The 20,085-nt window shown below is 39.0% G+C and overlaps 1 protein-coding gene across 1 annotated transcript in view; it reads left to right on the top strand.

Annotated features, from left to right (window-relative positions):
* The first annotated feature begins 554 nt into the window (after positions 1–554).
* Positions 555–20,085, top strand: part of mrpl1 (mitochondrial ribosomal protein L1) — a 43,837-nt gene continuing 24,306 nt past the window's right edge. The window contains exons 1-4 of the mRNA NM_001016126.2: positions 555–606; positions 5,007–5,127; positions 15,246–15,525; positions 16,538–16,621. Of these exons, the coding sequence (NP_001016126.1) occupies positions 576–606; positions 5,007–5,127; positions 15,246–15,525; positions 16,538–16,621 (516 nt within the window). The 5' untranslated portion in view covers positions 555–575. The remainder of the gene's footprint in view (positions 607–5,006; positions 5,128–15,245; positions 15,526–16,537; positions 16,622–20,085) is intronic.

The following is a 20,085-nucleotide window of genomic DNA, read 5'->3' as shown; positions in this document are numbered from 1 at the left end:
AGGTGGGGGGCCACACAGAGGGGGGTCGCGGGCCGCCAGTTGGACAGCACTGCACTAGGGTCTCAGTTTTGTTTTCTCTACTGCTTTCGTAATCTAAAGGAATTAAAATTTCTCCTTTTCTGTAAATATAAAAAAAAAAGCTCTCAACTTTTCATCAGTGTGACTTTACCTCATCCACTAAGTAAATTTTAGCCAAGATTTAACCTAAGGCAAACAATCAACCAATTTGCTTTCATGCTATTCTTCCTACTGTTGACCAGTCAAAGCTAACGACTGGTTATTTTGTTTTAAAACTCGATTAATACTATACTTTAATTGTCGTGTTTACTATACATTAATGGGGTAAAAATCTTATTGAGGCCACCAGAAACCCATCTCATATCGTAAGTGCCAGCCTCATACTGTAGAACCGGGCAAACACTGCTAAACAAAAGGCAATAAAAACGTATTAGTCTATGAGTAAACTCGAGTCGTTGTTTTCTTCCGGCTTTGCGTAACTCTCTTCCGGTTTCCAAAACCTTCCGTCACACACCTGCCACTCCGCCCTTTCCTCTCTTTGACTCCTCCTTTCTGTCATGGCTGCCCCCGTGCGGTGCTTACGGTCAGGTCAGTGACTGTCCCCAAGTATACTTACAATGTGATTATCATGAGGGTGCTAGTGGTTGCTATACGCTGCATCTTAAATGTACGCAGCCAGTGGTTGTTTTCCCGATAGCCGCCTTTTTATCACATCTTTTTAATGAAAAACCTGTTTTTATGCAGAAGTTGTTGATCTACAACTTTCAGCAGCCTAGCAGTTCGACAGTCAGTAATGGTAGTTCATCGACAGCTGTAGGCTGTTGGTAATTGTGATCTCTTTTGGCTGGGAAGAATGCAGTTGTAGTATTTTCTCGAATGTATATGTGCATTGTCTTTAGTTATAAGTAAAATTGTGCAGCAATAATGTGGAATAACATGAAATCTTAGAGATTCTGAAAGCATGTTTTATGGAAAATGATATGTACACTGGCATGCTAAAGAAGCTGGATAATTATGAGTGCTCTCAAATCTGTGACAGCTATTTATCCTGTATTCACTTTAGTATCTACAATCATCATGTAAACTTATTGTTTTCTATCTCTGCAATGAATAGGGGCCCAGCCTGAAGATCGTTTAGGGAGTGATTTAGAATTACAGATTATTGGGTGTACTGAATGCTATCCCATAACCACACGTGACTGTCCAAGTTATCTTTTATTTATATAAACTAGCCTTTTTTTGTTGCCCAGTGCATGTAACTTCCCAATATATATCCTTATTGAAAGCTGAATTTCTTTTTCCCTTTGTCTGTATTGCTAGTTCTGACTTTTAAAATAATGGAGCTGCAGCAGAAGTAACAGAAGTGTTATCTAATTGGTTAAATATAGAAATGTAATTTCTGGACACAATAAAAAATTGAGTGTGTAAAAGTAAAAACAACAGTAAAACAGCACTGTCCATTAAAAGCCCTGTGTTCATCTGCTGTGGATTTCTCTGGATTCAACCGCAGGGGAGTGACCTGTGTCATTATGGGCCCATAAGGAAGAATGGGCTGCATCTTATCCTGTGCTCCCTTGCAGTGGAACGCAGGAGAAATCCATCACAGGAGAATAAAGGCAGAAACACCCATGTGTAAGAGCCCTTACTGATTGTCATAGGAAAATCAGTATTACAGTATGTAAAATCACCGTAAACCATCCAAAGCACCCCATCTCCAACATAAGCTCCCAAATGGGTAAACTATAATTATAGAGAAGTGAACTAATTATTGCGTCCCCCTGGATTTACTACACCCAGGTAATTTTCAGGTCCTATACACCTGCACCTACCTTCTTAAGGTGGCCATACAAGGGACGAATTCAGCTGCCGATATTTGTCCTTTAGACAGATACGGCAGCTTATTTGCTGACCATATCACCCACCCATAGGTGGGCATATCGGAAGTAGATCCGCTCGCTTGCCAAACGAGCAGATCATACAGTGCATGGCCGGTCTATATACCTTATGGTATGAACAGATCAATGCTGATAAATAAAAATCAGATTTGCAGTGGTTCATACATTAGACAAATGTCTGGTTGCTCCTAGTAGCCCCTTGATTAAGTTATAATTACAACTCTGACCACAGCAAAATAAGAAAAATAAAGATAAAGAAAATACCCAGGTACTGCTAGTGGCCAGTTAATTGTTTTGGCAGCCAAATCACACAATATTAGTTTGGTTGACCTGTCTCTGACTCTGTCAGTTATCTATCAGATCAATCAAACTCAGAATGTATTTTATTTAAAAAAAAAAAAAAAAGCGAAGGCAAGCCAGATCCAATTGGGGTATGGATGTCAGAAATAGGTGCAGACTTGGTCCTGTTATACAGTATGTGAACACAAAAGGGGGTGGAAAGAGGCTGAATCAGCAGTTTCTCTGCTGGCTTGCCAAAGTGTAAAAAATGAATGTCAAATGATTAGAAAAATAATAATAATAAAAAAAAAATATATATATATATATTTTTTTTTAATAAAAAAGTACATTTCAGCATAAGTTTTATTTTCTTCCATGTCTGTGGAAAAATGCCCCATGGCCCATACAAAGACACATGATGAAAAAATGATGTTTAAATTACAGCAGTAGGTGGTTTAGGATCTTTAAGCAAGTTGGTTGGTGCAAAGCAGCAACATCATTCTGAGTACCATATACCCATTTCTGGTATATGAGTTATCAATGTACACAAGCTTAAAATTCTGACTAAAAACACAGGATTAATGTACATGGCCTATGTTTGGTAGAACTCAATACAAGATGGTTAACACAGGCTTGAACTGATATCCTGGCAGCTATTTCTAATTGGTCTAATGTGTCCAGAGCTTAAAGGTATTCTTCTTTCCCTGGCATTAGGAGATGCTGATTCCTGCAAGAAATCATTTCTTAAAGGAAAAGTAACGCTAAAAAATTTTAACTAAAAAATCTATTCTACCCTCCCCCAATAATTGCCCTATCCTGAAAACTATTTGTTATTTTGAATCCTTTAGAAGAAAATACCTGTAAAAAACTTGGCTTCCTGTCATTTGAATAAAGGCGATATGGCGATGCCGGGAAAATTTCAGGGTAAGCGTTCACTATGCGGCGATCGACTGATCAAGCCTAGCCTTCCTTCTGTATAGGAAGGAGTCAGGCTAGGCTCGATCAATCGATCACCGCATAGTTGATGCTTCACCCGATACTTTCTCCTGCATGGCCATATCGGCTTTGTTCAAATGACCGGAAGCCAAGTTTAACAGGTATTTTCTTCTAAAGCATTCAAAATAACACATAGTTTTCAGGATAGGGCAATTATTGGAGGAGGGTAGAATAGATTTTTTAGTTAAAAATTTTTAGCGTTACTTTTCCTTTAAGGTCCATTCTTGAACACTGTCTGTGCTGCATGGCAATTCTACCCTTCCAGATCTCTCCCAATCATTTGAAAATAGTTTTGTGCAAACAGTGACTTCTCTTTATTGCAGCTACATAACAATACTATAATAGCCTTTTAGGTTTTTCCTATTACATTTTTTTATGTCTTTGGAAATTGTAGCCACTAAGGAGACTCACTTTGGGCATGCAACTGGTACCCGATTGTCTGCCCTACCTCTTGGTGAGCAGTAAGTGAGCAGTAAGAAGATAATTGACCTGTATTATTTAAAGTAGCCTTAAATCACCTACCTTTTACCCCAGGCTGGTGCCCCTGTTCGGAGAGAACAGCACCAGCCGGGGTAGCTGCGATCGCTTCCTGGTTCCGTGCGCGCACATGCGCAGTGGAGTGAAAAGCCAAACTTTAACAGAGAAGTCGGCTCTTCACTCTACTGCGCATGCGCCTGTCATTTAGTCCTTTCAAAACGAAGCCGGAAGGAGGAAGCGCTCTGCTACAAGTACCCCGGGCTGGTGCTGTTTTCTCCTAACAGGGGCACCAAAATGTTAGGCACCCCCAAGTGACTTTAATCGCTTATCTTGTACCCCGGGCTGGTGCCCCTGTTAGGAGAAAATAGCACCAGCCCGGGGTACCTGGAGCGATGCGCTTCCTCCTTGGTTTAGCTGCGACAATGTGGTAGGCACATGCGCAGTAGAGTGAAAAGCTGATTTCTCTGTTAAAGTCCGGCTTTTCACTCTACTGCGCATGCGCGTGCTCGCGAACCAGGAAGAAGGAAGCACTGCAGGTACCCCGGGCTGGTGCTGTTCTCTCTCCCAACAGGGGCACCAGCCCGGGGTAAAAGGTAGGCGATTAAAGTCACTTGGGGGTGCCTAACATTTTGGCACCCCCAAGTGACTTTGCCTTTCACTGCCCTTTAAAAATACTTCTAGTTGTGCCTGCACCTGGAAGCATTGAATCCTCCCAGGGTGCAAACAAATGCAGCTGATATCCGCCGACAAACCCCAAGTCTCACGTTTGTTGGTGGATATCTGCTGCCTGTGCCTGCACCCAGGCGGATTCACTGCTTCCAGGTATAAGCACAACTAGAAAAATACCATTGTGTTGTTCAGCCAGAAAGCCCTGTAAAATGTTTTTTGTTTTTTTTTTTTTTTTTTTTAATTTTTAAAAATTAGGCAGTATGATATTTTAATATATGCTATCAATATAGTAGACATACTAATTTGCATTAGTTATTTTTCAGCTTGTGATGTTTTAATTCGTTTCACAAATAAATTTATGTTCAGCCTTTTCATTGAAAGAATAATATCAGTTCAGATATGTGATGCATGACAAAATTTGACATGTTTTTGTACAGCTGTTTTCTTTAGCTACTGACAGTTTATCAAATCTTCCTATTCCAGGAGAATGCCAAACTTTCCTCTCTCTACAGGAATCCATTCTCAGTTTTTAGACAGTTGACATATCACTGTTCAGGGAAGCATGAAAAACACCGCCAGTATCATTTTAGTAACAAACATCTCTCTATAAAATGTTCCCCAAACCACTATATCATTTATAAATGTAACCTGCTTAACAATGTTATTTTACAGTGCTCAGCCATTTTAACAGGACTTTGAAGAAGCAGACACTATTCAGCTGCCCATCATCTAACTGCACATACAGAAGCTGGGACTGTGTTAGATTCTATGCTGCACCTGCTACATCTAGCAAGTAAGATTTGTAGCCTGCCTAAATCTTTTTGTACATAACCAAAATAAACAATAAACTTTCTTATGACAAAGTATGTTTGGTTATTTGCAGGTTTTCATATTGCCATGTTGCTTTATAATAGCATAAGTAGAGTTAGAACCTGCTGGTTAGAGGCGTGCTGTGAGGTTAGAGGTGAGCTGTGACATTTTTCTCTACAATTCCCTGCACCTTATAAACTGTTTCAGAACAGCTGTATTTTTTCTTGCAACTACCTGCACCTGGTTACATACTGTTCAAGAACAACAGCTGCAGCTTTGTATTCCCTGCAACTCCCTCCATCTGATCATATACTGTTCCAGAACAACAGCTGCAGCTTTGTATTCCCTGCAACTGCCTGTACCTGGTCACATACAGTTCCAGAACAACAGCTACAGCTTTGTATTCCCTGCAACTCCCTCCACTTGATCATATACTTTTCCAGAAGAACAACTGCAGCTTTGTATCCCCTGCAACTCCCTGCACTTGATCATGTATCAATGTGCAGAAAAAGTATATAATCCAGTGAAGGAGGTTGCAGAGAAAACAAAGACAGCTGTTATTCTAGAATTGGACAATAGTACATACTAATGTGCACTGTTTGTATATCTTTTATAATTTAATAATAGATGCAGGGAGTTGCATAGTGTGTAACAATGTTTTATGGACTATGGATTGTAATTTCCACTTGGGCACGTTCATTTGTGAATCATGCACATTTGCTTTGAAACATACCATTGCACTACAAAGGAAAATGTTACTATTATATTTTTTTATATTTTACAACTAAGCTTATTGATCAGTAACTAGCTTATTGATGCAGCAGCACCAGCAAAATTATGCAGCCAGGGAGCAGAGACACAGAGGGAGAAACTGCACCTGTGCAGAAAAAGTATATAATCCAGTGCAGGGAATTGCAGAGAAAACAAAGACAGCTGTTATTCTAGAATTGGACAACAGTACATACTAATGTACACTGTTGTATATCTTTTAAAATTCAATAATAGATGCAGGGAGTTGCATAGTGTGTAACAATGTTTTATGGACTATAGATTATGTCCACTTGGGCACGTTCATTTGTGAATCATGCACATTTGCATTGAAACATACCATTGCACTACAAAGGAAAATGTTGTTATTATATATTTTTACATTTTACAACTAAGCTTATTGATCAGTAACTAGCTTATTGATGCAGCAGCACACAGCAAATTATGCAGCCAGGGAGCAGAGACACTGAGGGAGAAACTGGGGTGGGGGGGGTTTCTCTGCTACTGTTGAATTAAAGGAAAAGTAACACTAAAAATTTTTAAGTAAAAAATCTATTCTACCCTGCCCCAATAACTGCCCTATCCTGCACATCATTTATTATTTTGAATGCTTTATTAGAAAATAACTGCTAAAACTTGGCGTCATTTGAAATAGGGCGATACAGCGATGCAGGGAAGAATCCACTATGCGATGACCGATTGATCGATCCTAGCCTGACTCCTTCCTATACAGAAGGAAGGCTAGGATCGATCAATCGATCGTCGCATAGTGGATTCTTCCTATTTCAAATGACCGGAAGCCACGTTTTAGCAGGTATTTTCACTCTCACTTTCGTTTCACTCTGGCTTTTGACCTTAGAGGTTTTCTAAGTGGCTCAGAAAGCCAGGTTGTTGACATTAAAAATGGCTGTTTCTAAACAAATACAGTCCCATACATTAATTGATACATTCAGCAGCACTAACAACTCCTGCTGGGCATAATCCTTGAATATTACTGGTCTGTCACAGAGAAATTGTTACAGTTGCTGTTATTTTTTTTTTATGCTGCTGAGAAATGAGTAATATGAGAAATAAGAAAGTCTACGACCTAGTCTACAGACTAAAAAATTAAAATTATTTCTAAAATTTAACATTTAAATTATGGGAAAACTGTAAAAATTAGAAAATATTTCAAAGTCATTAGTTGCAATACTATTTGAAAATTGTGTATTTCATGAAGGTAAACTGACACTTTTAACCCTTTTACTGCCAGCCATTTTGGTCAAAGCGGAACTTGTATTGCCAGACAGTTTTTGAACATTTTGCACTGTTTCACTTTAGGGGCCTTTCCTCGGGGGGACTTTTAGTTTACCAAGGAAAACAATATATCGTTTTTTTCAGAACAACCTAAGCTTTCAAAATATGGTAGAATTTTTGTGTAATTCCAATTCTGTAACAAGATATAGGCTTCTAAATGTCTAAAAATGCAAAAAAAATCAAATTTTCCATAATATAATCACACATACTAGAAACAAAAATTATTTTATGCACGAATATACAACTGATTTGGAAAGTCCCATGTCTCCTGAACGTGCCAATACCAAATATATATAGTTTTATGGAGATTTCTCACTTGTATAGGTCAAAAACTCCCAGCAGTACACTACCAAATTCCCAAAGCACTGCTCCAAAAAAACTGCATACTTTGGATTTCAAGGCCAAAATTCCACTAACAGAAGGTTTATCCCAGAAAATTGTACATTTTTGGAAAGAACTGATTCTGGGGAATACAGAATAGGCACAACTGTCTGTCTACTCCAAACTATCAAGTCGCAATGCTTTCCTAAAGTTATTGGTTTTTATCAAAATTTGTGATTTTTTTTAAAAATCGCTTCAAAGCTTCTAGTCTATAGTATCTTATCTCCTACAGGTCATAAAGTAACCAAATAAAACACCCTAAATATGAATGCCTGGGGTCCACTGAACAGTTTGATGCCCAATATGTATAGGTTTACCTAAGTATGTGGCATGTAGGGGCCCCAATGTGAACATACCCCATATGAACTGTCATTTCTGTCATTTCAGCTTCTGCAAAATCAACACATTTACATCATTATATGTGGGATGAAGCTAGTAAAAAGTACGCTCACCCCAGAAAGTCATATATTTTTGGAAAGTACACATTCCCCCGAATCTAAAATGGGTACCCATGTCTTTCTACTCCAAAGTACCAAGCCGCACAGCTTTTCTAAAGTTAGCAATTTTGATGACATTTCCAAAAATCCCCTCAAAGCTTCCACTTTGAAGCATCTTATCTCCCACATAGCATTAGGTACCAAGATAAAACACCCTGAATTTGAACGCCAGGGGTCCACTGAACAGTTTGATGCCCAATATGTATAGGTTTACCTAAGTATGTGGCATGTAGGGGCCCCAATGTGAACATACCCCCATATGAACTGTCATTTCTGTCATTTCAGCTCCTGCAAAATCAACACATTTACATTATTATATGTGGGATAAAGCTACAAAAAAGTACGCTCACCCCAGAAAGTCATATATTTTTGGAAAGTACACATTCCCCCGAATCTAAAATGGGTACCCATGTCTTTCTACTCCAAAGTACCAAGCCGCACAGCTTTTCTAAAGTTAGCAATTTTGATGACATTTCCAAAAATCCCCTCAAAGCTTCCATTTTGAAGCATCTTATCTCCCACATAGCATTAGGTACCAAGATAAAACACCCTGAATTTGAACACCAGGGGTCCACTGAACAGTTTGATGCCCAATATGTATAGGTTTACCCAAGTATGTGGCATGTAGGGGCCCGAATGTGAACATACCCCCATATATACTGTCATTTCTGTCATTTCAGCTTCTGCAAAATCAACACATTTACATCATTATATGTGGGATAAAGCTAGTAAAAAGGATGCTCACCCCAGAAAGTCATATATTTTTGGAAAGTACACATTCCCCCGAATCTAAAATGGGTACCTATGTCTTTCTACTCCAAAGTACCAAGCCGCACAGCTTTTCTAAAGTTAGCAATTTTGATGACATTTCCAAAAATCCCCTCAAAGCTTCCACTTTGAAGCATCTTATCTCCCACATAGCATTAGGTACCAAGATAAAACACCCTGAATTTGAACGCCAGGGGTCCACTGAACAGTTTGATGCCCAATATGTATAGGTTTACCTAAGTATGTGGCATGTAGGGGCCCCAATGTGAACATACCCCCATATGAACTGTCATTTCTGTCATTTCAGCTCCTGCAAAATCAACACATTTACATAATTATATGTGGGATAAAGCTACAAAAAAGTACGCTCACCCCAGAAAGTCATATATTTTTGGAAAGTACACATTCCCCCGAATCTAAAATGGGTACCCATGTCTTTCTACTCCAAAGTACCAAGCCGCACAGCTTTTCTAAAGTTAGCAATTTTGATGACATTTCCAAAAATCCCCTCAAAGCTTCCACTTTGAAGCATCTTATCTCCCACATAGCATTAGGTACCAAGATAAAACACCCTGAATTTGAACACCAGGGGTCCACTGAACAGTTTGATGCCCAATATGTATAGGTTTACCCAAGTATGTGGCATGTAGGGGCCCGAATGTGAACATACCCCCATATATACTGTCATTTCTGTCATTTCAGCTCCTGCAAAATCAACACATTTACATCATTATATGTGAGATAAAGCTACAAAAAAGTACGCTCACCCCAGAAAGCCATATATTTTTGGAAAGTACACATTCCCCCGAATCTAAAATGGGTACCCATGTCTTTCTACTCCAAAGTACCAAGCCGCACAGCTTTTCTAAAGTTAGCAATTTTGATGACATTTCCAAAAATCCCCTCAAAGCTTCCATTTTGAAGCATCTTATCTCCCACATAGCATTAGGTACCAAGATAAAACACCCTGAATTTGAACACCAGGGGTCCACTGAACAGTTTGATGCCCAATATGTATAGGTTTACCCAAGTATGTGGCATGTAGGGGCCCGAATGTGAACATACCCCCATATATACTGTCATTTCTGTCATTTCAGCTCCTGCAAAATCAACACATTTACATCATTATATGTGAGATAAAGCTACAAAAAAGTACGCTCACCCCAGAAAGCCATATATTTTTGGAAAGTACACATTCCCCCGAATCTAAAATGGGTACCCATGTCTTTCTACTCCAAAGTACCAAGCCGCACAGCTTTTCTAAAGTTAGCAATTTTGATGACATTTCCAAAAATCCCCTCAAAGCTTCCATTTTGAAGCATCTTATCTCCCACATAGCATTAGGTACCAAGATAAAACACCCTGAATTTGAACGCCAGGGGTCCACTGAACAGTTTGATGCCCAATATGTATAGGTTTACCCAAGTATGTGGCATGTAGGGGCCCCAATGTGAACATACCCCCATATATACTGTCATTTCTGTCATTTCAGCTCATGCAAAATCAACACATTTACATCATTATATGTGGGATAAAGCTACAAAAAAGTACGCTCACCCCAGAAAGTCATATATTTTTGGAAAGTACACATTCCCCCGAATCTAAAATGGGTACCCATGTCTTTCTACTCCAAAGTACCAAGCCGCACAGCTTTTCTAAAGTTAGCAATTTTGATGACATTTCCAAAAATCCCCTCAAAGCTTCCACTTTGCAGCATCTTATCTCCCACATAGTGTTAGGTACCAAGATAAAACACCCTAAATATGAACGCCAGGGGTCCACTGAACAGTTTGATGCCCAATATGTATAGGTTTACCTAAGTATGTGGCATGTAGGGGCCCCAATGGGAACATACCCCCATATGATCTATCATTTCAGCTCCTGCAAAATCAACACATTTACATCCTTTATGTGGGATAATGCTACAAAAAAAGTACATTCACCCCAGAAAGCCATATATTTTTGGAAAATACACATCCCCCCGAATCTATAATGGGTAAATATTTCTTATTGCTACAAAGTACCAAGCTGTAAAGCTTTCCTAAGTTTGCAGATTTATATGACATTTTCGAAAATCGCATAAAAATGTTGCAATTTGCCGCATTTATCTCTCACAATTTCTTGATAAAGATCAGATAAAGACAAATCACCCCAAAAAGGAACACCAGAGGTCTACTGAACAGTTTGATGCCCAATATGCATAGATATACCAAAGTCTGCGGTATGTACTGAACCCTAAATGAAAATAGCGCATAAGGATTTCTCGCCTGCCAGCTCAGCTTTTGCACACAGAGCCCCCTGTCAGTGTATTATGTGCCAAAACTTCCCCTAACTATACAGAGACCCCCACAAAACCATATATTTTTGGAAAGTACACATTCTGACAAATCCAACAAAGGTAAAGAGTCCTTTCTACACCAAAGTACCAAGCCGCAAAGCTTTCCTAAAGTTATCGGTTTTTATGACATTTCAGAAAATCGCCTAAAAATGTTGCAATTTGCCGCATTTATCTCACACAATTTCTTGCGTACAAAGGCAAGTCACCCCAAATAGGAACACCAGAGGCCTACTGAACAGTTTGATGCCCAATATGCATAGATATACCAAAGTCTGCGGTATGTACTGAACCCTAAATGAAAATAGCGCATAAGGATTTCTCGCCTGCCAGCTCAGCTTTTGCACACAGAGCCCCCTGTCAGTGTATTATGTGCCAAAACTTCCCCTAACTATACAGAGACCCCCACAAAACCATATATTTTTGGAAAGTACACATTCTGACAAATCCAACAAAGGTAAAGAGTCCTTTCTACACCAAAGTACCAAGCCGCAAAGCTTTCCTAAAGTTATCGGTTTTTATGACATTTCAGAAAATCGCCTAAAAATGTTGCAATTTGCCGCATTTATCTCACACAATTTCTTGCGTACAAAGGCAAGTCACCCCAAATAGGAACACCAGAGGCCTACTGAACAGTTTGATGCCCAATATGCATAGATATACCAAAGTCTGCGGTATGTACTGAACCCTAAATGAAAATAGCGCATAAGGATTTCTCGCCTGCCAGCTCAGCTTTTGCACACAGAGCCCCCTGTCAGTGTATTATGTGCCAAAACTTCCCCTAACTATACAGATCCCCCACAAAACCATATATTTTTGGAAAGTACACATTCTGACAAATCCAACAAGGGTAAAGAGTCCTTTCTACACCAAAGTACCAATCTGCAGAGCTTTCCTAAAGTTATTGGTTTTTATGACATTTCAGAAAATTGCCTAAAAATGTTGCAATTTGTCACATTTATCTCACACAATTTCTTGCGTACAAAGGCAAATCACCCCCAATAGGAACACCAGAGGCCTACCGAACAGTTTGATGCCCAATATGCATAGATATACCAAAGTCTGCGGTATGTACTGAACCCTAAATGAAAATAGCGCATAAGGATTTCTTGCCTGCCAGCTCAGCTTTTGCACACAGAGCCCCCTGTCCGTGTATTATGTGCCAAAACTTCCCCTAACTATACAGATCCCCCACAAAACCATATATTTTTGGAAAGTACACATTCTGACAAATCCAACAAGGGTAAAGAGTCCTTTCTACACCAAAGTACCAATCTGCAGAGCTTTCCTAAAGTTATTGGTTTTTATGACATTTCAGAAAATTGCCTAAAAATGTTGCAATTTGTCGCATTTATCTCACACAATTTCTTGCGTACAAAGGCAAGTCACCCCAAATAGGAACACCAGAGGCCTACTGAACAGTTTGATGCCCAATATGCATAGATATACCAAAGTCTGCAGTATGTACTGAACCCTAAATGAAAATAGCGCATAAGGATTTCTCGCCTGCCAGCTCAGCTTTTGCACACAGAGCCCCCTGTCAGTGTATTATGTGCCAAAACTTCCCCTAACTATACAGAGACCCCCACAAAACCATATATTTTTGGAAAGTACACATTCTGACAAATCCAACAAGGGTAAAGAGTCCTTTCTACACCAAAGTACCAAGCCGCAAAGCTTTCCTAAAGTTATCGGTTTTTATGAGATTTCAGAAAATCGCCTAAAAATGTTGCAATTTGCCGCATTTATCTCACACAATTTCTTGCGTACAAAGGCAAGTCACCCCAAATAGGAACACCAGAGGTCTACTGAACAGATTGATGCCCAATATGCATAGATATACCAAAGTCTGCGGTATGTACTGAACCCAAAATGAAAATAGCGCATAAGGATTTCTCGCCTGCCAGCTCAGCTTTTGCACACAGAGCCCCCTGTCAGTGTATTATGTGCAGTAACCCCCCCTAACTATACAGTGACCCCCAGAAAACCATATATTTTTGGCAAGTACACATTCTGATGAATTCAAAATAGGTAAAGTTATTTTTGTACACCAAAGTTACACCTGGCAAAGCTACGCTAAAAACAGATCAGGAACACTTATATAGGGATAAAATGTGATAAAACCACAAAAATTGTGCAAATCAGTGAAACAACAAAATAAGTTACATGACAGTGTAATTAGTGGCCAGAATATCTGATCCAATAGTTACGCTGTCAAAATAAACAGTTTTTAGGTAAAAGAAAATAAAAACAAAGTGGTAAAATGAAAAAAAAAAAAAAAAAAAGCAAAACAAAAAAAACCCAAAGTGTTTGTGTATACATGTGTGTACATGTGTAAAAGTTGTGTGATAGTGTGTAAGTGTGTATATGAGTGTAAATAAGTGTATAAAAGTGTGAAAAATGAAAAAAAAAAAAAAAAAAAATAAAAAATAAAAAAATGCTAAAATGTGTGCTGTAAGTGTGTGTAAATGTATGTAAGTGTGTATAAATGTATGTAAATGTGTGTATAAGTGTGTAAAAGTGTGTAAATGCAATAAAAAAAAAAAGTCCTTACCTGTTCCTGAAGACCGATCGCCTCCTTCCTCATTTGGGCCGGCGCTGGGGGAGAGGGAGGAAGCAGGAAGCAGCAGATGCGATGCGATCGCATCTGCTGCTTCCTGGAGGGTCCTGCGAGCGATCGGCTCGCAGGACCCTGATGACAGCCCCCCTGGCACATTGCCCAGGGGGGCTGTCATTGTTAGAAGCCCTCTGCAGCGGCGGCACATGCCGCCGCTGCAGAGGGCAGCGCTTAAACGCCAACGACGTATGAGACACGTCGTTGGCGTTTAAGCCCTTTTACTGCCATCACGTATGCCATACGTGCTTGGCAGTAAAAGAGTTAAAGTAAGATTGCCGGAGCTTTGGAAAAATGACCAAAGGTTTTGTACTCTGTGTATGCTTACATGTGTGTGGGCAGAAGTAATACATATACTGTACTTTATAAGCTGCAGGCAAGATACATTTTCTATACATAACAGAAAGGAACAAATCATACAGAAGCTCAACTTTCTGTTCTGGGTACTTTATTGCTGCTTTTTTTTTTTTTTTTTTAAAAAGGCTTTATTTTATCCAGTTTTTTTTTTTTTTTTTTTTTAAAGGAATACTGTCATGGGAAAACATATTTTCTTTCAAAATGCATAAGTTAATAGAGCTTATCCAGCAGAATCTTGCCTTGAAATCTGTTTTCACATGAGGCTAGTAATATTCTCCTTTTCCCAGGATGCTAAAGCCTTGTGACCTGTGCTCTGATAAACTTCAGTTACAATTTACTGCTGAGCTGCAAGTTGGAGCGATATCACCCCCTCCCAGCAGGCGATAAGCAGAACAATAGGAAGAGCGCAACATAGAAGTTCCTAGTAGATGTCAGAATAGCACTCAATAGTAAGAAATCCAAGTCCAGCTTGGGACTCCTCCAGTTACATGGGAGTAGGAGAAACTATAGGTTACCCGAAAGCAGTTCTAATTGGTAGCGCTGGCTCTTCCTGAAAGTTAAGACTCAGGCATAATGCACTGAGATGACGGCCTACACACCAATATTACAATTAAAAAAAAAAAAACAATGAATTTGTTGGTTCAAGAATATATTTTTAAATGGTAGAGTGAAATATTTGCTATGCAAACATTGTAGTTTAGCTATAAAAAGTATACAATAAAAATGCATTTTTGAAAAACGGATTTCAATGCAGAATTCTGCTGGAGAAGCTCTATTAACTGATACGTTTTGAAAAAAACATGTTTTCCCATGACAGTGTTTCTTTAAGGAAACAAGGGTTCAACTAACTGGAACTTTGGACATGATGTTTGCTCTGACATTTGTTACTAAGGTAGACAAATTAATTTTAGCCATTATAGACAGTACTGCCATTTTGTTATAAATATAGCCACAATTCAGAAGGTCATAGCAATTTCTGGAAGTTAAATCTTAATATTGTTGCCATAGCAAATCAGAACTGAAGATATGATCCAGCTTGTAATGTGCCGTTTTTCATATCACTTTCTTTTTTGTATAAATGAAAGAGCTGCAAAAAAAGAGAAGGAAAAAGAGCAAAAAAAGTCTAGATGGATAACCAAAGAAGAACTTGAGGAGAGAAGGAAAGACACCAGCAGGCCCAAACCTTATGGCCTCACTGCTTGGGAACCTAATGATGATGTGTATGTGGCACGTTACTATCCCAAGCCTTTGCTTGAGGTTAAAACTGCCATAGACATGCTAAAAACATTTCAGAAGCTGGACTTTACTTATGAAAAACAGCCAGTCTATGTTGAGCTTAAACTAGACATGAAGCTGGAAAAGAAGGTATAAATTTGATATTGTTACATATTATATAAGTGTAACGCAGGTAGCCTGGAATGCATGGTTTTCCTTAAAGGACATGTCAACCCCAAAAATAATTTTTTGCCTAATAAAAGAGAACATTCTAAGCAACTTTCCAATATCAATTTCTTATAAATTATTAGTGCTTTAAAAGTTATTTGTAAATGCATTTGCTGAACTTCTAGTTGTTACTTTTTAAACAATGTTGCAAGTGCCAGGCTCCTCCCGCAAGACAAGTCTGTAAAATCTGCTGGCTTGTGTTACATTGTTTCAAACGCCAGAGACCCCAGGGCAGAGAATGGAAAGGACAGACAGACACTGCATTTAATAACAGTTATATACACAAATAACTAAAAAAACCATTACAAATATGTAATGAATGAATGAAACAAGCCAGCAGATTTTACAGACTTGTCTTGCCGGAGGAGCCTGGCACTTACAACATTTTTGGCTAATAAAATTTAACTTAATTCTAAGTAACTTTGCTTACAATTAAGTTCAATTTTATTAGGCAAAACATTTTTTTGGGTTAAAGCGCCCATCTTGGCTGCTGTGCCAAACAACAATAAAAATCACAAGTCACCATATTAAAGTGTATGCTTGGCTTTCATGAGCCTTAACTATTGAAAGTCATCGCTTACACATAAGGCACCATAAGGCTCATGTGAAAAATTGTTTCTTTGGGCATGACAGTAGTAAGGTTCATGCCACACTAGCATGTTCTCAATCAGCATTTCACAGTCAGTAATGCCTATACCTATCTGTCAGCAGTTTTCACATATCTATCAAATAGAAAGCTGATTAACACTCTATACCTCGTCTGTTTTATACTGCATGAAATCATTTAGTATGTATTAATGGGAAATTCAAATAATGGCATTTTTTAAAATATTTAGATCAATTCAAAAGCAAAATTGTTATACCGGTAACTCATATATGTGCCATTAACTGACTTTACTGTTGCCTCTCAACAATGATTCTCTGTTTTTCTTAGAAAAAAGTAGACCCCTTTGTCGGATATCTTAGGTATCCTTATCCTTTTACAACAGACGAAAATAAGGTTTTCATGTTCACAGAGGTAAGTTGTCTTTTTTTATTGGCCACCTCTGGGATCACCTGACTAGCAAGGAATGATGGGAGCTACAACAAGGAGCTGGCAAAAAAGTTTTGCTACCACTAAATTTTAAAACATTAAGCAGGGGTTCAATGAGGCTGTGACCACAAAATTCATAGAGACAACAGGTCCTGTGCACTTACCCATTATTAATACGTATAGGACATTAAGACATTCTGTGCATTAAGCTCCTAAAAAATGCCTTAATCTTTAAACAAGACAAGGATTGTTTGTCCATGTATTTCAGTATATTCAAGCTGGCCAACTATGTCGGAGTACAGTGCTAATCTGATGGTTAAAAGTTGTGAAGCATACTGATGGTGAATAATTCGAATTAAGCATACATATATTTATAGCAACATCTTGTATTGGGGTCAGTTGCTTTTGGCCAAGGCTTAACCCAGCTGTAAAAGACTTACTCGAAAGCGATAAGGGCTAATTGATTAGGGGGAGCAAACTAAAACACTGGTACCATTTTTTTGTCTACAGTGTACTTTGTCACCCTTGCATAGTGCCCAGCACTATGAAGTATGAAGCACAAAGAATTGCACCTGAAAAGAGGTTGCTCACATTGCACTATAAAGTTGCACCTGTCTTGAAGGGGGCATGTGGGTGACCCATTAGCATCCACATGTGTACTGTATGCCCTTTACTTGCTAAAACAAGGTTACATAGTTACATAGTTACATAGTTACATAGTTACATAGGGTTGAAAAAAGACCTGTGTCCATCAAGTTCAACCCATCCAAGTAAACCCAGCACACCTAACCCACACCTACCAATCTATACTCACATACATAAACTATAAATACAACCACTAGTACTAACTGTAGATATTAGTATCACAATAGCCTTGGATATTCTGATTGATCAAGAACTCATCCAGGCCCCTCTTAAAGGCATTAACAGAATCTGCCATTACCACATCACTAGGAAGGGCATTCCATAACCTCACTGCCCTCACCGTGAAAAACCACCTACGCTGCTTCAAATGGAAGCTCCGTTCCTCTAATCTAAAGGGGTGACCTCTGGTGCGTTGATTTTTTTATGGGAAAAAAGAACATCCCCCAACTGCCTATAATCCCCTCTAATGTACTTGTACAGAGTAATCATGTCCCCTCGCAAGCGCCTCTTTTCCAGAGAAAACAACCCCAACCTCGACAGTCTAACCTCATAGTTTAAATCTTCCATCCCCTTAACCAGTTTAGTTGCACGTCTCTGCACTCTCTCCAGCTCATTAATATCCTTCTTAAGGACTGGAGCCCAAAACTGCACTGCATACTCAAGGTGAGGCCTTACCAGGGACCTATAAAGGGGCAAAATTATGTTCTCATCCCTTGAGTCAATGCCCTTTTTTATACAAGACAGCACTTTATTTGCTTTAGTAGCCACAGAATGACACTGCCTGGAATTAGACAACTTGTTATCAACAAAAACCCCTAGATCCTTCTCCATTAAGGAAACCCCCAACACACTACCATTCAGTAGATAGTTTGCGTTTATATTATTTCTACCAAAGTGCATAACTTTGCACTTATCAACATTGAACCTCATTTTCCAGTTTGCTGCCCAGTTATCTAATTTTGTCAAATCGCTCTGCAAAGCGGCAGCATCCTGCATGGAACTTATAGTTTTGCACAATTTAGTGTCATCAGCAAAAATAGAAACAATACTGTCTATGCCCACCTCCAGGTCATTAATAAACAAGTTAAACAGCAAAGGCCCAAGGACTGACCCCTGCGGTACTCCACTAACCACACTGGTCCAATTAGAAAATGTTCCATTTACAACCACTCTTTGTACTCTATCCTTCAGCCAGTTCTCTATCCAATTACAAATATTATGTTCTAGGCCAATATTCCTTAATTTGATCATTAACCTTCTGTGAGGTACTGTATCAAACGCTTTAGCAAAGTCCAAGTAGATGACATCAACTGCCATTCCAGCATCAAGGTTCCTACTCACCTCCTCATAAAAGGCAACTAAATTAGTCTGGCAAGATCTGTTACGCATAAAACCATGCTGGCACAAACTAATAGTATTGTGAACTGCAATGTATTCAAGTACCCTATCCCTTATTACCCCTTCCAAAAGTTTTCCTACTACTGATGTCAGACTAACAGGCCTATAGTTTTCAGGCTGAGAACGGGATCCCTTTTTAAATAACGGCACCACATTAGCAATCCGCCAGTCTCTTGGCACCATGCCAGACCTCAATGAATCCTGAAAAATTAAGTGAAGAGGTTTGGCAATCACAGCGCTCAGCTCATTTAATACCCTGGGATGAATCCCATCCGGCCCTGGACCTTTGTTTACCTTTACATGTTCAAGTCTCTTTTGAATTTCCTCCCGAGTGACCCATGCGTCAGTAGCTAAATTACTAGAACTGGGCATATTACAAGGGAAGCCTTCATTATCTGGCTCCTCAGATGTATAGACAGATGAAAAATAAGAGTTCAAAATTTCAGCTTTTTCCCCGTTTTCATCAACCAACGTACCCCCCCGTGATAATAAAGTTCCCACCCCTTCTTGCTTCATTTTTTTACTATTCACATAATTAAAAAATAATTTTGGATTCTTTTTACTCCTAGCAGCAATATCCCTTTCCATCTCTATTTTAGCTTGCCTGATAGCTTTTTTGCATGCTTTATTTGCTTCCTTGTACCTGATGAAAGTTTCTGCTGTCCCAGCTAACTTGAATGCCCTAAAAGCACGTTTTTTCTTACCAACCTCGACAATAACACTTTTATTCAGCCATAAAGGTTTTGCTTTGCGATGCCTCTCCTTGCTTACTAGGGGGATATACTGTTGCGTATACCTACAAAGCAATGTTTTAAAGATGTTCCATTTTCCTTCTGTGTCTAACCCCATGAAAAGCCTTTCCCAGTTGACACATTGCAGAGATGCCCTTATACTGGCAAAGTCTGCACGTCTAAAATTGAGTGTTTTAGTTACTCCCTTATAGCGCTGTCTCTGCAGCATTATCTCAAAGGAGACCATGTTGTGATCACTGTTCCCCAAATGCTCACCCACACAAATGTTAGAGATAAGTTCATTATTATTAGAAATCACCAGGTCCAAAATAGCGTCATTCCTAGTGGGTTCTTGAACTGCCTGAAATAAAAAGTTGTCATTTAGCATATTTACAAACCTACTAGCTTTTTCTGACTTAGCCACCCCATTACTCCAGTCAATGTCCGGATAATTAAAGTCCCCCATAACAACAACTTGACCCAGTTTTGAAGCCTCCTCCATTTGCAACAATAGCTGGGCCTCATCCCCCTCATCTATACGGGGTGGTTTATAACATACACCAATGATCATTTTCTTTGTGACCTTCAGCCCTACTGAAATTTCTACCCAAAGAGATTCGACGTTTTCATTGGTAATGTCTTTATTACATGGCTTTAAGTCTGACTTTACGTAAA

Source organism: Xenopus tropicalis, chromosome 1 (assembly GCF_000004195.4).
Source record: "Xenopus tropicalis strain Nigerian chromosome 1, UCB_Xtro_10.0, whole genome shotgun sequence".
Lineage (NCBI taxonomy): Eukaryota > Metazoa > Chordata > Amphibia > Anura > Pipidae > Xenopus > Xenopus tropicalis.
Note: the sequence above shows the minus strand (reverse complement) of the source record. Positions and strands in the feature narration are given on the sequence as shown.